The sequence below is a fragment of the Curcuma longa genome, chromosome 11, assembly GCF_044706935.1.
Source record: "Curcuma longa cultivar G26 ecotype Majalengka, Jawa Barat chromosome 11, ITB_CL_G26_1.1, whole genome shotgun sequence".
Classification (NCBI taxonomy): domain Eukaryota; kingdom Viridiplantae; phylum Streptophyta; class Magnoliopsida; order Zingiberales; family Zingiberaceae; genus Curcuma; species Curcuma longa.
In genome coordinates, this window is record NC_133871.1 from 26,099,891 (window position 1) to 26,112,348 (window position 12,458).

Here is a 12,458-nt window from a genome sequence, read left to right on the forward strand (position 1 = left end):
TATAGGGCATAGTCGTCCTTTCGGGTTCTCGAGATCCTTGCCTATACGGCTCCGCCGCTATATAACGGCTCGTCTCCCCCGGGGGACGAAGAAGCAAAAGGGCGATTGGTAACCGTCTCTGCTCCGCGTCCATTGCGCAGCCATCCCTGTTTTTAGGGTTTCGATCCGTCTCACCGCCCATCTCGCCGGTTTGGAGATCTCCCGAAGGCCTCACGCATGAGCTGGTTTGATAAGCTCCGCGGCCTCTCCGACCAGGGCCAGGACGGGCTCATGATCTTTCTCCTCCACCATTCGATTCCTATACATTCCAGTAATCTTTTCTTGAATCTCATACGCTATTAAGTGGAGGAGGGAGATCGGCGACCGGTGGGTGCTTGTGCGCGGGGGAATGGCGTCCAAGGGCTTCTCGAATCGGAAAAAATTGGGTCTTGGAGGTATTGATTCTTATTTGTTCCGTTTCTTTAGCTCGTTCATGATGTAATTCACTTTTTTCTTTTTCTTCTGATTGATGTTGTGTTATTTTGTTTGGGGAGATATTATTACCTCCTTAATGGATCCTCCTACATATTATTCTGCTTCGAACATTCTATGTTAGATCCGGGTTTTCAAGGAGGACCCTGACTTTATAAGATTCCAAGTCAGACAATGATCTACCAAAAGATTTCTCAAAGGAAAAAGATCCAATTATTTTAATGTGAGAACAAGTCATATAGATTCAGTTGCGCATGATTTAAAGAACAATTCCACAGACAGGGATTTTAAAACATGGTTTTTTTTTTTGCATGATTGAAAAATGGGTGCACATGATATCTAAAGAACGGGCTAGTCTTGGATCTTTGTAAGGGGCTTTATGAAAGCTTCCTCTATATAATTTGCATCTACGAACAGTTAGCTCTATAGTATTTGACAAGTGAAGTATAAGTCTCTATTGTTTTCCAATTTTTATTGGGTACTTTTTAGTTTGCACGATACAGATTCCCGTTTGGAAAATAGTCCAAGTTCATTAAAAATGATGTCTTATAAATCATAATTCCAATTCTTATATTTACATTAAAATGATTTGAATTTTATTTCACTTGTCAAAAATTATATGATTTGAATTTATTTGTTGAATTTCAACTTTTTATCAGGAAGTAGATGATCTGTATGTTCATAATATTGTTTATTCTTTGATGTGATGATTGGAATCAGGTAATTCTCCACCACAAATCTGACCAATTTTGATTGGATTTATGTCCCCAAATGAGGAGATAATGAAATTTATGTTTTCTCCCTTTTGTTTTCTCAAATAGGAGTTAGTAAACTGTTGGAATTAGTAATAACCTTCTGTAGAATCTTATGGTTCTGAAGGAGTTGTTTGCTTCTTCAACAATTAACTATATGTTTCTATTACTTGATACTTAACTGTGCTCTTTGTTCGATAGGAATGTTTGTCATCTAAGTTTTCTAGCAACTTTCTATTTGCTTTGTCGTTAATTAATTATGTATTTTATTTTATCTGATACCTGTCTGTGGTCATTTGTCATTTAGGATTTTTAACAACTTGCTAGATATGTTAATATGTCCTCTTGAATTTTCCAGTTAGGATTGGTGGTTTTTTACTACTTGTCACAAGCTTCAGTAACAAATTATTCAATGTTATATAGAAAAGTAGCATTCTTCTAAGTTTCAGTGAGAAGTATCAAGATTATGCAGTTTAAGAAGGGGAATACTTGGTGTACTTTATTTAGAAAGTTGTATAAGAACTGAAACAAGAAGCAAGTGATGTATAAAGAAATGAATTTCTTCACTATTTTCTGCATAAAAAATGCCTTCTCATCATTGTGGCATTTTTTATTGTGTTAGTATTATAATCTCTTCAATTTTGTAATGGGATTGAAACTTTTGTAATAGATGTGTCTTATTATGTTTTTTATTTCCTCCCCAGTGAGTTACAGATAAATAAGTGAATTATGAACAATAACTTACATGGGTGTAGAATCCAGCTGCAGGAACCTGCTTAAACATCTCAACAAATACTTTGAAGTTTTATTTGTACTCCTATTTATATATACCTTTGGCATTATTGCTAAATTGTGAAGTCACTGTGAGTTGTGTTGTTGTGTGCGAAATACTAAATGAGATATAATGTATTGTTTTTCAGATCCAAGGTCCTAATGGAAGTAAAAGAAAATCATGTTGCTTAGTTTTCCAAATTGTTCATAAAAAATAGCATAACTGTAACACAATGCAATTAAAATTTTAAACTGTACATTATAAATCACTTGCAAATCATTGTATTTTAAGACGTACATATCACTATTTTTCTAGTGGCATAGTTGGGACACTTCCTCACTTGGTCTTAACATGCAATAACCCTTTCAAAATAAATTATGTTGTTTCACAATTTATCATATGGTTTCCTTAGTGTTCTAAATTGTTCAAAAAAAAAAAAACACAACAACTTGACATGTTTCATTTAAGACTTTCTTTATCTAGTAAAAATTAAAAAAGAGGAATTGCATGCTTCAATTCTGTTTTGTGTGAGAGGACGTTTTCTGACTTTTCAACTGTTTAACATAGGTAGTACCAGGTAGTAGTGAGTTAGTTAATGAACATTCATCTTATATGTGGTTGTTTCCTCTTTCCGATTATCCATTGTGATTTTATGTTGATGGACAACTCATTTATTCTACTATTTTCCAATGTTCTTCAGGTCTTCTAATTTCTCATATTGAGAGACAACAATCTTCTTCACCGTCAGTTATTGTGATTGGTGGAGGAATTTCAGGGATTGCAGCTGCTCGTGCATTGTACAATGCTTCATTTAATGTAATGTTCTCTTTCCATCTATGATTTTCTTACATGTGAATCAAACTCTTCTCTTATTAATAAATTGATATTTGAACTTGCGGCTAATTTTTCCTTTTCAGGTTGTTCTGTTAGAATCTCGTGATCGTCTTGGTGGGCGGGTCCATACTGATTTTTCTTTTGGTTGCCCTGTTGACATGGGAGCATCATGGTCTCAATTATACATTGAAGTTTTATTTTAATTGATTTGTGTTTGACAACAATAACACATTGCAGTTTATCTTACTGACACGGTTAATTTTTTCTTCTTACTTAGGTTACATGGTGTTTGTAATGAAAATTCTCTTGCTCCATTAATTCGTTCTCTAGGCCTAAGGCTATACCGTACAAGTGGTGACAACTCTGTCTTGTATGACCATGATTTGGAGAGGTAATTAGTTTCCATACATCTAAATCACATATTTCTTGATTCTTGATGTTTGGAGGTTCCGTAGAGAGGGTTACCTATGTTTGCAAGATATTCTCAGGAAAATAAAATATAATATTCTTAGAATTAATGTCTATGACTCCAAAGGAAAATGACCAGGGGGTTAATTATGAGTTTCCGTATTAATTTGATACATTATTTAGTTATACATAATTATTGGGTGAAGTAAATTATACAATTTTATTTCTAACATGAATTTTTGATTGTGCCTTACTTCACATAGGATCTATACTCCTATCAATTCCCATTGACCATGTTAATTTATCATGAATTTTTCTATTCCCAGAAAACCCTATCTTATTGAAAATAAAACTCCCTCACCAAATGAGGCTGTGTTGCATTATTGATAACTCAAATGTGTTAAGAGGACTATTGAGGTGCATATGTCCATTTCAATAGATTCTAATGTTGTCTATTTATGAGACAAGGCACAAGGTGGGTTTCTCCAATGCCATGATTTTTTAAGTTCTGAAGTCTGTATTATATATGACATCATGTAAACAATTTTATTATTTTATCTCAAGATTTTATTGAGTATGTTGCATCTGGGCATTTTGTTTTGGAGATTAGCTATAGGAACACTTGGTAGTTAATATGAACGTATAATTTTTTATTTGAATGTGGTATAATTTTATAAATTATTGATTGATCTTGTCCATGGTATTTGCAGTTATGCACTTTTTGACAAAGATGGGAACCAGGTTCCACAGCAGGTGGTGATAAAGGTGGGAGAAACATTTGAGAGAATTCTCAAAGAGGTAATTGTCAATGGTTCAAATAAAATCATTCAAGTGATTGTATCTAGTTGTCTTATTTGCTATGAATAATGGAAATGTTATTTTTGAATGCCACAGACAGAGAAAGTAAGAGATGAAAATGATTCTGATATGTCTCTCTTGCAAGCTATTTCCATTGTTTTGGACAGAAATCCAAATCTAAGGTTTGTCAGATATCTAGTTATTGGTATACTATGCTTGTCCAAGAGTGGTCAACTAATGTGCTTTCTCTACCTATATAGGCAAGAGGGGTTAGAATATGAAGTACTTCAGTGAATGGAAGCATGGTTTGCAGCAGATGTGGACACCATTTCATTGAAAAATTGGGACCAGGTAATCATATTTCATAATGGATATCATCTGCCAAAAGTTGTTCCCTCCTTTGCCTAGGAAAAGTAGAAGTTATTTGACTTTCTTCTCTAGGATGCATAGCCTTTTTAACATTGAAATAAAGTGCAATTTTCCTAAGATACCACAAAATATATTCCTTGTTGGAGAATTTTTCTTCTCTTGTTTTTTCTCATTTCTTTTTTCATAATGTCAGCTGCAGCTGAGACTTTTAGTTGGTATCATATCTAGATGAGTCTATTTATTCTATTGCTTGAATTTATATTATTTGTATGAGAAGCAGAGATTCCAAAGATAAGTGTGCTCCATTATTTTGCTGCACAGTAACAGAACTATTCTTAAGCTTTGACAATAACAAAACAATTCATTGCAGTTAGGGTTTTGATAAAGAATTATATAAGTCAGGCATGCCTTTGGATATCTCAAATTCATTTTATAATGAAAACTTGTTGCATCTACTATGGTACTTGGTTGTAAGGTATGGAAAGGAAACATTAATTTCGCAGGTAAGCTGCCAGCATAGAATCCTTTTATGGATGAGAACTTGATCCTATGTTGCTTCTCCAATATAATATGTTTCCATATTGAGTGTACTGTCACTCTTTCAGAGCTATAGTCTTGTTTCATTTTAAGTTTTTATGGCACTCTCCTTATTTTATGCAATGTTCAGATGGTCTATTTTTATCTTGAAATTGTAAAATTTTGAGAACATGTTTGTTAAGCTAATCTTCTTCTGGATGCAGGAGCATGTCCTTACTGGTGGTCATGGACTTATGGTGCAAGGTTACCTTCCTGTTATTCAGGCTCTTGCAAAGAATATTGATATTCGTTTGGATCATAGGTTTGTTTTAGATATTAATCTTTAAGGTGGAACTTTGACTATTCTAGAATGTGCATATCTTCCTTTTTATGTTTGTCATCTCAATATGCATCTTATAATTATATAATTTTCCCTGATGCTCATATGAACATTAGTTTTTGTGTATGCATAATTGCGTTTGATGGTGCTTAAACTTCCAAGTTTATGTCTTCTTTTACTAAATTAAAAATAATTTAATCTTTTCCAACTCAGCATCATTGATTTTTAAAGAAATAGTTCTCATTTATTATTTCTTTTTGGCATATTTTTTGTGATTTTGATTCTAATTAAATCTGTCTATTTTCTCTTAATATGAGTGGATCCATGTTAGATTTTCACAATGTATTATGATTGATTTTCTGACAGAAAAAGTACTTCATTCATGTCACTCTTATACGTTATACTTCTTGTTTCCTAATTCAATTTCATGTTCTTCTATTCTTCCTTAAGGTGGAATTTGACACTTTATTTGAATGTAAATGGTTCAGAAATTTTCAGTTGCCATGTTCAGTAACTATCTCGACTTGTTAATTTGTTAACTTATGTGTCGACTCTTTTTGTGGGTTGACAATTATTAAATTCTTGTGGATCAGGGTGAAGAGGATTGTACAACGTAACAATAGAGTAATAGTTACAGTGCAAAATGGAAACACATTTGTAGCTGATGCTGCTATTATCACTGTTCCTCTTGGAGTTCTCAAAGCAAATCTGATAGACTTTGAGCCTAAGCTTCCTGATTGGAAACTCTCTGCAATTTCTGATATCGGCGTTGGCATTGAAAATAAGATTGCTCTTCGCTTTAATAATGTATTTTGGCCCAACGTGGAAGTGTTAGGTCTCGTGGCACAGACATCTTATGCTTGTGGTTACTTTCTAAATCTTCACAAAGCTACAGGACATCCTGTTCTTGTGTACATGACTGCTGGAAGATTTGCTTATGATATAGAAAAACTTTCCGATAAAGAAGCAGTTGACTTTGTGATGTTGCAGTTGAGGAAGATGGTACCAGATGCAACAGATCCGGTTTGTTTCTTTGCTTCATCTTATGTGTCTCTTGATAGTTCAATTCTCAAAACATCAAAATTGAACTTTGGTACATGTCTTGCAGATTCAACATTTGGTTTCGCGTTGGGGTACTGATCCAGATTCTCTTGGGGCCTATTCTTGCGATTTAGTTGGGAGACCTGCTGATCTGTATGAGAGACTCTGTGATCCCGTTGATAATTTATACTTTGCTGGTGAAGCCGCAAGCGCTGATCACTCTGGGTCTGTCCATGGAGCCTATACCTCTGGAATAATGGCTGCTGAAGTTTGTCGAAGGCGTCTATCGATGCAGCATGGCGCATCAGATCTCTTACAGCTCGTAATGAGGGAGGATTTTACCGAAACTATGGTTCCTCTTCAAATTTCTAGGATGTAACAACAAATTTCTCAAAAACTCTTGGCCCTTTTTGAAATATTTTAACGTGCAATAAAATGCACTTGAAGCTTATGACTATTACTATGTTATAATTGTTGTGATATGAACAATATGCCATCTATATTATTTTATCACAACTGGTATGCTAATTACTCTCTCTTTGTTCTTTTTTTTTTTTTATTTGCTTTATTTTTTTCCCATCTACCGAGGTGCATATTTTACACTTACAGTTCGTGTTGTGTAAGGAAAAAAAAAAAATGAAACACGAAGCTCAACTTTTCGAATGCCTCACCGTAAGAAAAGTATCTCAAATTCATCACAGCAACATCTCTATTTTGATTATTTTCTCCGTTCTACTATTTCGAATTTAATTTGAATATCGAAAAGGGTCACATCAGGATGTGACTTGACCCATTTTAATCTTCGTAATCTACTTCATCATGGAAGCAAGGTGGTCGACTGACACAACTGAAGGAAACGGATTTATAAAATCCAACCGACACTCTAGAGCCGTCGGTCCGAGTATTAGATTGATGGGCTACATTTTAATTACTCTTACGCATGCAAACACATTTTTTATTTTTTTGCCGTGCGCAGCACGATGCCGGCAAGTCAACTAGGAGGATGACAGACAGAGAAGCCACGAATTCTCCATGTGAAGGCTCTGAATCTGAAGAGCATCCATCAATTATTTATTTGCCTCCTTCCAGTCTCCACAAATGACCATGCTCCCAGACTTCCTTTCTCACTACTAGATACCTCACAAAATTCCATCAATTGTTTGCCTCCTTTCAGCCTCCACAAATGGCGATGATCCCCGACTTCCTTGTCACTAGATACCTCACAAAACTAGCAGATTTCGTTGAGGGAGAGATCTGCAAAGTGCTCGGTGTGAAGGAGGAGATCAAAAGGTTCCAAAGGAGATTGGAAAGGCTCAGCCCCTTCCTTCAGGATGCCGAGCAGAAGAGGCATCAAGATGCTCGCGTGAATGCTTGGCTGAGGGACCTGAAAGAAATAGTCTACGACGCCGAAGACATCATCGATCTCTGCACGCTTCCAGGTGGCGACAAGTTACTGAGCATTCAACCGTCTCATCTTCTTCTTCGTCTGCAGTAAGCTCTCCCTTCGCTCTTCTTGCTTCTTGCTTTGCGTGCACCAAGTCCCGTCATGAGATTGCTGTGAGTTTTGAAAGACTTAATGATAGACTGAAAGAGATTAACGATGATGGCAAAATAACAGCAAGATTAGGGCTCTTAACAAGCCGTCAATGGCCGCAAGATCATCAAATAAGATCTCGCCCGACCACTTCTTTGGAGGTTAAGGCTGACATCGTAGGGGCAGAGATCGAAGATGCTGCACAGACTCTCATTAGCATGATACTCAAGCATGATCATAAACAGAATGGTGTGTTTGGGATCGTTGGCATGGGTGGGATGGGCAAGACCACTCTGGCTCATAAAATTTTTCATGACGAACGAATCAAGAATGATTTTCCAACATGTATATGGATACATGTGTCCAAGAATTACACGGAGATAGAGCTACTCAAGAAAATGCTGAAGCAAGCAAAAGGGAGTGATGATGGAGGTCAAAGCATAGAAGAACTTGAATCCAAACTTGTTGGTGCTCTGGTTAACAGATTCTTCATCGTGCTTGATGATGTTTGGAGTGTAAATGTGTGGACAGATGTGCTGAGGAATCCCATTCTAAATGCAAAGTCCAATGGCATAATCTTAGTCACTGGTAGACATGAAAAGGTGATGAAGGACATGAGAGCCGGTCACATCCACCATGTTCAGAGGATGAACGAAGATGATGGATTGGAATTGTTTCACAAGGTCGTATTCGAGGACGAGGAGAACGAGAACCCTGAACTGGATGAAATGGCAGCTAAAATCGTTAGAAAATGCGATGGGCTTCCTTTGGCAATCAAGGCGATCGCAGGAATGCTGATTTCGAAGAAAAGGACCAGGAGAGAGTGGGAAAGAGTCCTGGAAAGTGATCTATGGAGAATGAGAGACAATGAGGATGAACTGCCAAGAGCTTTGTACTTGAGCTATGAGGATTTGTCATCCGTTCTCAAGCAGTGTTTCCTCTGTTGTGCTTCTTACATTGACATATCATTTAGAGCTGACCTCGTCCGGCTTTGGATTGCTGAAGGCTTGATCCACGTGCCAAATGGTGAACTGATGGAAGAGGTGGCCGAGGATTATTACAAAGAACTAGTTATGAGAAATCTTCTTCAGCTCGATCCAAGATATGTAGACGAGACTATCTACTCCATGCACGACCTTTTGCGAGCTCTCGGTACTAATTTGATCGGAGATGAAGCACTTGTAATCAGTGATGGCCGAGTTGCAGACACGAACCCAAACCCATTAACAAAGATTCGTCGACTGTGGATGTCAAGCAAAGGAGACGCACTAAGACTTCCTGGTGCAGTTCTGGAGCAGAAGAGTTTGAGAGTCTTGCGACTTTCTGGTAGCTGTGGAACAAAGACAATCGAGGACGAGGCAGCTGCACTCCCAGCATTAAAGAATCTTCGAGTGCTGGATGTGTGCGATACGCAGATTGAACGTCTTCCAGATTTCATTTTCATGAATCTGTTGCTTCTGAGATACTTGGACCTTGATCGGACGATGATACATGAGATACCTGAATCCATAGGGCGCCTTGCGAACCTGCAGACTTTGAACATCGCTGGGTGCAACTCGCTGCGCAGCCTTCCTAAGGCCGTCACGAGCTTGGGTATGCTCAGGTGTCTGCGAGTTGAAGAAACACCGTTGACTCATTTGCCCAGAGGAATGGGAAGGTTGACCAACCTTAATCACATCGAAGGATTCGTCGTCGGCCATGGTGATTCGCCGAGCAACGCGGACGACGGATGTGACTTGGAAGAGCTGCAGTCTCTATCCAAGCTCAGATTTCTGAGCGTTGATAAGCTGGAAAGGGCAACAATGGCCGGAGCCTCGGTGCTGGCGAACAAACCACTGCTCAGGCATCTGTCTTTGTCATGGACAAATCGAGAACAGGGAGATGACGGCGAAAAAGAAGCGGCTGAGAAGACATGCAGCGGACTGCTTCCTCCGTCGAGCCTGGAGGATCTTTGTCTCTCCAGAACTTCCCGGGCCGGCGATTTCCCAACTGGATGATGTCGACGTCGGCGGGGGCTTCCTTTCCTCACCTCGAATTCTTAAGGCTCTTCGATTTCCCCTGCTGCACGGAGCTCCCGCCGCTGGGGCAGCTGCCTCGGCTGAAATTCCTGATGATCAAAGGAGCGTCGGCGGTAAGAAAGGTCGGGACTGAGTTTCTCGGCGCCGGTTCCCCTCAAGCCGTGGCATTCCCGAGGCTCGAGTTGCTGCAATTCTTAGATATGCCAAATTGGGAAGAGTGGACGTTGAACGCTGCGTCCGAGGAGGTCGGACAAAAGCAAGAAAGAAGCCTGAAGCTGTTTCCAAGATTGAAGCAGCTGCGCATTTATAGGCTGCCCAAAGCTCAGAGGTCTTCCGGAGAGCATCTACTGCGCCGCCAGACTGAAGGGCGTCATTCATTTCTGCCAGCGATCAGTTGAGTGAGGTTGAATTCAGAAAGCGAGAGACTATGGAAATGGACGATTGCCCTGATTTGATCTTGGAACGGGACTCGACTGAGCTCCCACACTGGCTTTTGGATCGTATCAACAGGGAAAGGGACAAGAAGAACAGTGAGCTGCCTTCCCGTACGGTCATCGTAGTGAAGGCAGATGAAATCATCATTCAGCAAAATCGACAAGTAGACACCGTTTGAGCTCGAGTGTTCAAGCTCTTTGGTTACTTTTTGCGCAATTAACATTTAAATTAAATGTTATTGTACTTGTAATTTAAATTAAATTTTTATTTGATACATGAAATAACATACCAAACGTATATTATTCTGTTTTACTTGTAGCATATTATAAATAATTTATATATTTTTTATGTACTTAATAAAAAAATGAATTTATAATTAAATTTTATAATAAGTTAATTTATTTATAAATTGTTTATGAATGTTAAAAAAATCAAATTTGCTTTTGTTCTTTCTACTATTGAACGAAAATTAATATGTTATACCGAATACCTAAGTTATTCACGAACCCTTGATCAATTTTGTGATAACTTTTCTATAAAACACCCTTTAATTTTAGCTTTTCCTTATAGGACCTTTTCTTTATATATATATATATATATATATATATATATATTTCTCATTTAACTTAACCAAAAACTACTTGTAGTATATTATAAATAATTTAAAATTATAAGAATTTACAAATTATTATATATTTTTATCTACTTAATTAAAAAAATTTTAAAAAATAAATTTATAATTAAAGTTTATATAAGTTAATTGATAAATTTATTCATAATTACGTTAAGAACTAAATTTATTAATATTTAAATTTATTTATTTTATATATTTATTAAATATAGATGAATTGGGTACTGCAGGAGAAAGATCAAAGAGTAGAAGATGATATCATTTTAATAGCAGAATAATAACATATAAGCAACAGAAAATGATTTCTTTTTATTTCATTTATATATTTGTATTTGCTTATATTTAATGTAAGAATAGCTTATAAGAGGTTTCTTCATCTCCGCGGGAAGATATTAAAAAAGGAGAAATTTATAGTTGAGAGAGATCCCTAGGAGTAGAGTCTTGGATTAGTCATCTCAAAAAGGTGGATACCAAGTAAAACCTAAGAGTTGTGCACGTGACGTCAAGTTTAATTCAAAAATTCTACTGTGTATTTAAACGACGAGCACGAGATCAGAATAAGAAGCAATCAGACCTATTCACCTCCCTTTAGCTCGCATGAGTCTTAACAGAGGACATCGAACTTGGTGATTTTGAAAAGAAGAAAAGTCACGATTTCAATTCTTGTGGCTAGAATTTATTAGAGCAGAGGAAAGAAAGAAAAATATGTTGTTAGAAGATAGCTAAAAACAAATAACAGTCAGGGAGGAAAGACCGTTGCAAAACAATTGTTGTTGAAAGGGGGGGGGGGGGGGGGGGGGGGGGGGGGGGGAAGGAGTGGAGGGGAGGAGGAGAAAACATTAGCTGAAAGAATAGGAAGAGGGATAATAAGAAGATAGTGAGAGGAGGATAAAGAGAGGGAAAGAGGTGTTGCTTTTGCTACGGAACAACAAGAAGAGGCTTCACATAAAAGCCCTTATCATTATCCTTACGATCAAATCTCCTCCGTCTCTTTTATTTTTTTTGAGAGGCTTCACATAAATTATGATTCTAATATCAATTATTACAATGGATGGATTTGTCTATTTTAAAACTAAACTTTCATGGTTATGTTTTATAACTATACTTGAAAGATTTTGTACCAATGAAGATATTTCTATCTTATAAATTTATGATATTTTTCATATATTTCTAATATGAAATTTGATAGTAATTTCAACATACATGATTGCTAGAAGATTTGCTTATGATATAAAGAAACTTTCTGATAAACAAGTTGTTGATTATGTGATGTTACGATTAAGGAAGATGGTATCAGATGCAACATATCTGTTTTGTTACTTCTTCTGCAAGAAAGGTGGATCCGCCACCTTAGCGGTCCCACACGATCATGCTGCGTCGTAACCAACTCATCTATGCCCCGGGGGCATCTGTTTTGTTACTTCACTTTCATCTTATGTGTCTCTCGATAATTTAATTCACCAAATATCATAACTGAACTTTGGTCCATTACTGATAGATACAACATTTGGTTTCGTGTTGGGTGCTGATCTAGATTCT

The 12,458-nt window shown here is 37.0% G+C and overlaps 1 protein-coding gene and 1 pseudogene across 1 annotated transcript; both read left to right on the forward strand.

The window, feature by feature from the left end:
• The first annotated feature begins 105 nt into the window (after positions 1-105).
• LOC141838703 (polyamine oxidase 5-like) lies at positions 106-6,829 on the forward strand. Its single transcript, XM_074726256.1, is given in 10 exon segments — positions 106-434; positions 2,696-2,811; positions 2,913-3,001; positions 3,107-3,220; positions 3,948-4,035; positions 4,132-4,217; positions 4,296-4,386; positions 5,145-5,242; positions 5,854-6,283; positions 6,369-6,829. Coding segments are annotated over 10 exon segments (1,470 nt in total). The 5' UTR covers positions 106-388; the 3' UTR covers positions 6,681-6,829.
• Positions 6,830-7,484: 655 nt separating this feature from the next.
• LOC141837453 (putative disease resistance RPP13-like protein 1) lies at positions 7,485-10,466 on the forward strand (annotated as a pseudogene).
• Positions 10,467-12,458: the final 1,992 nt, after the last annotated feature.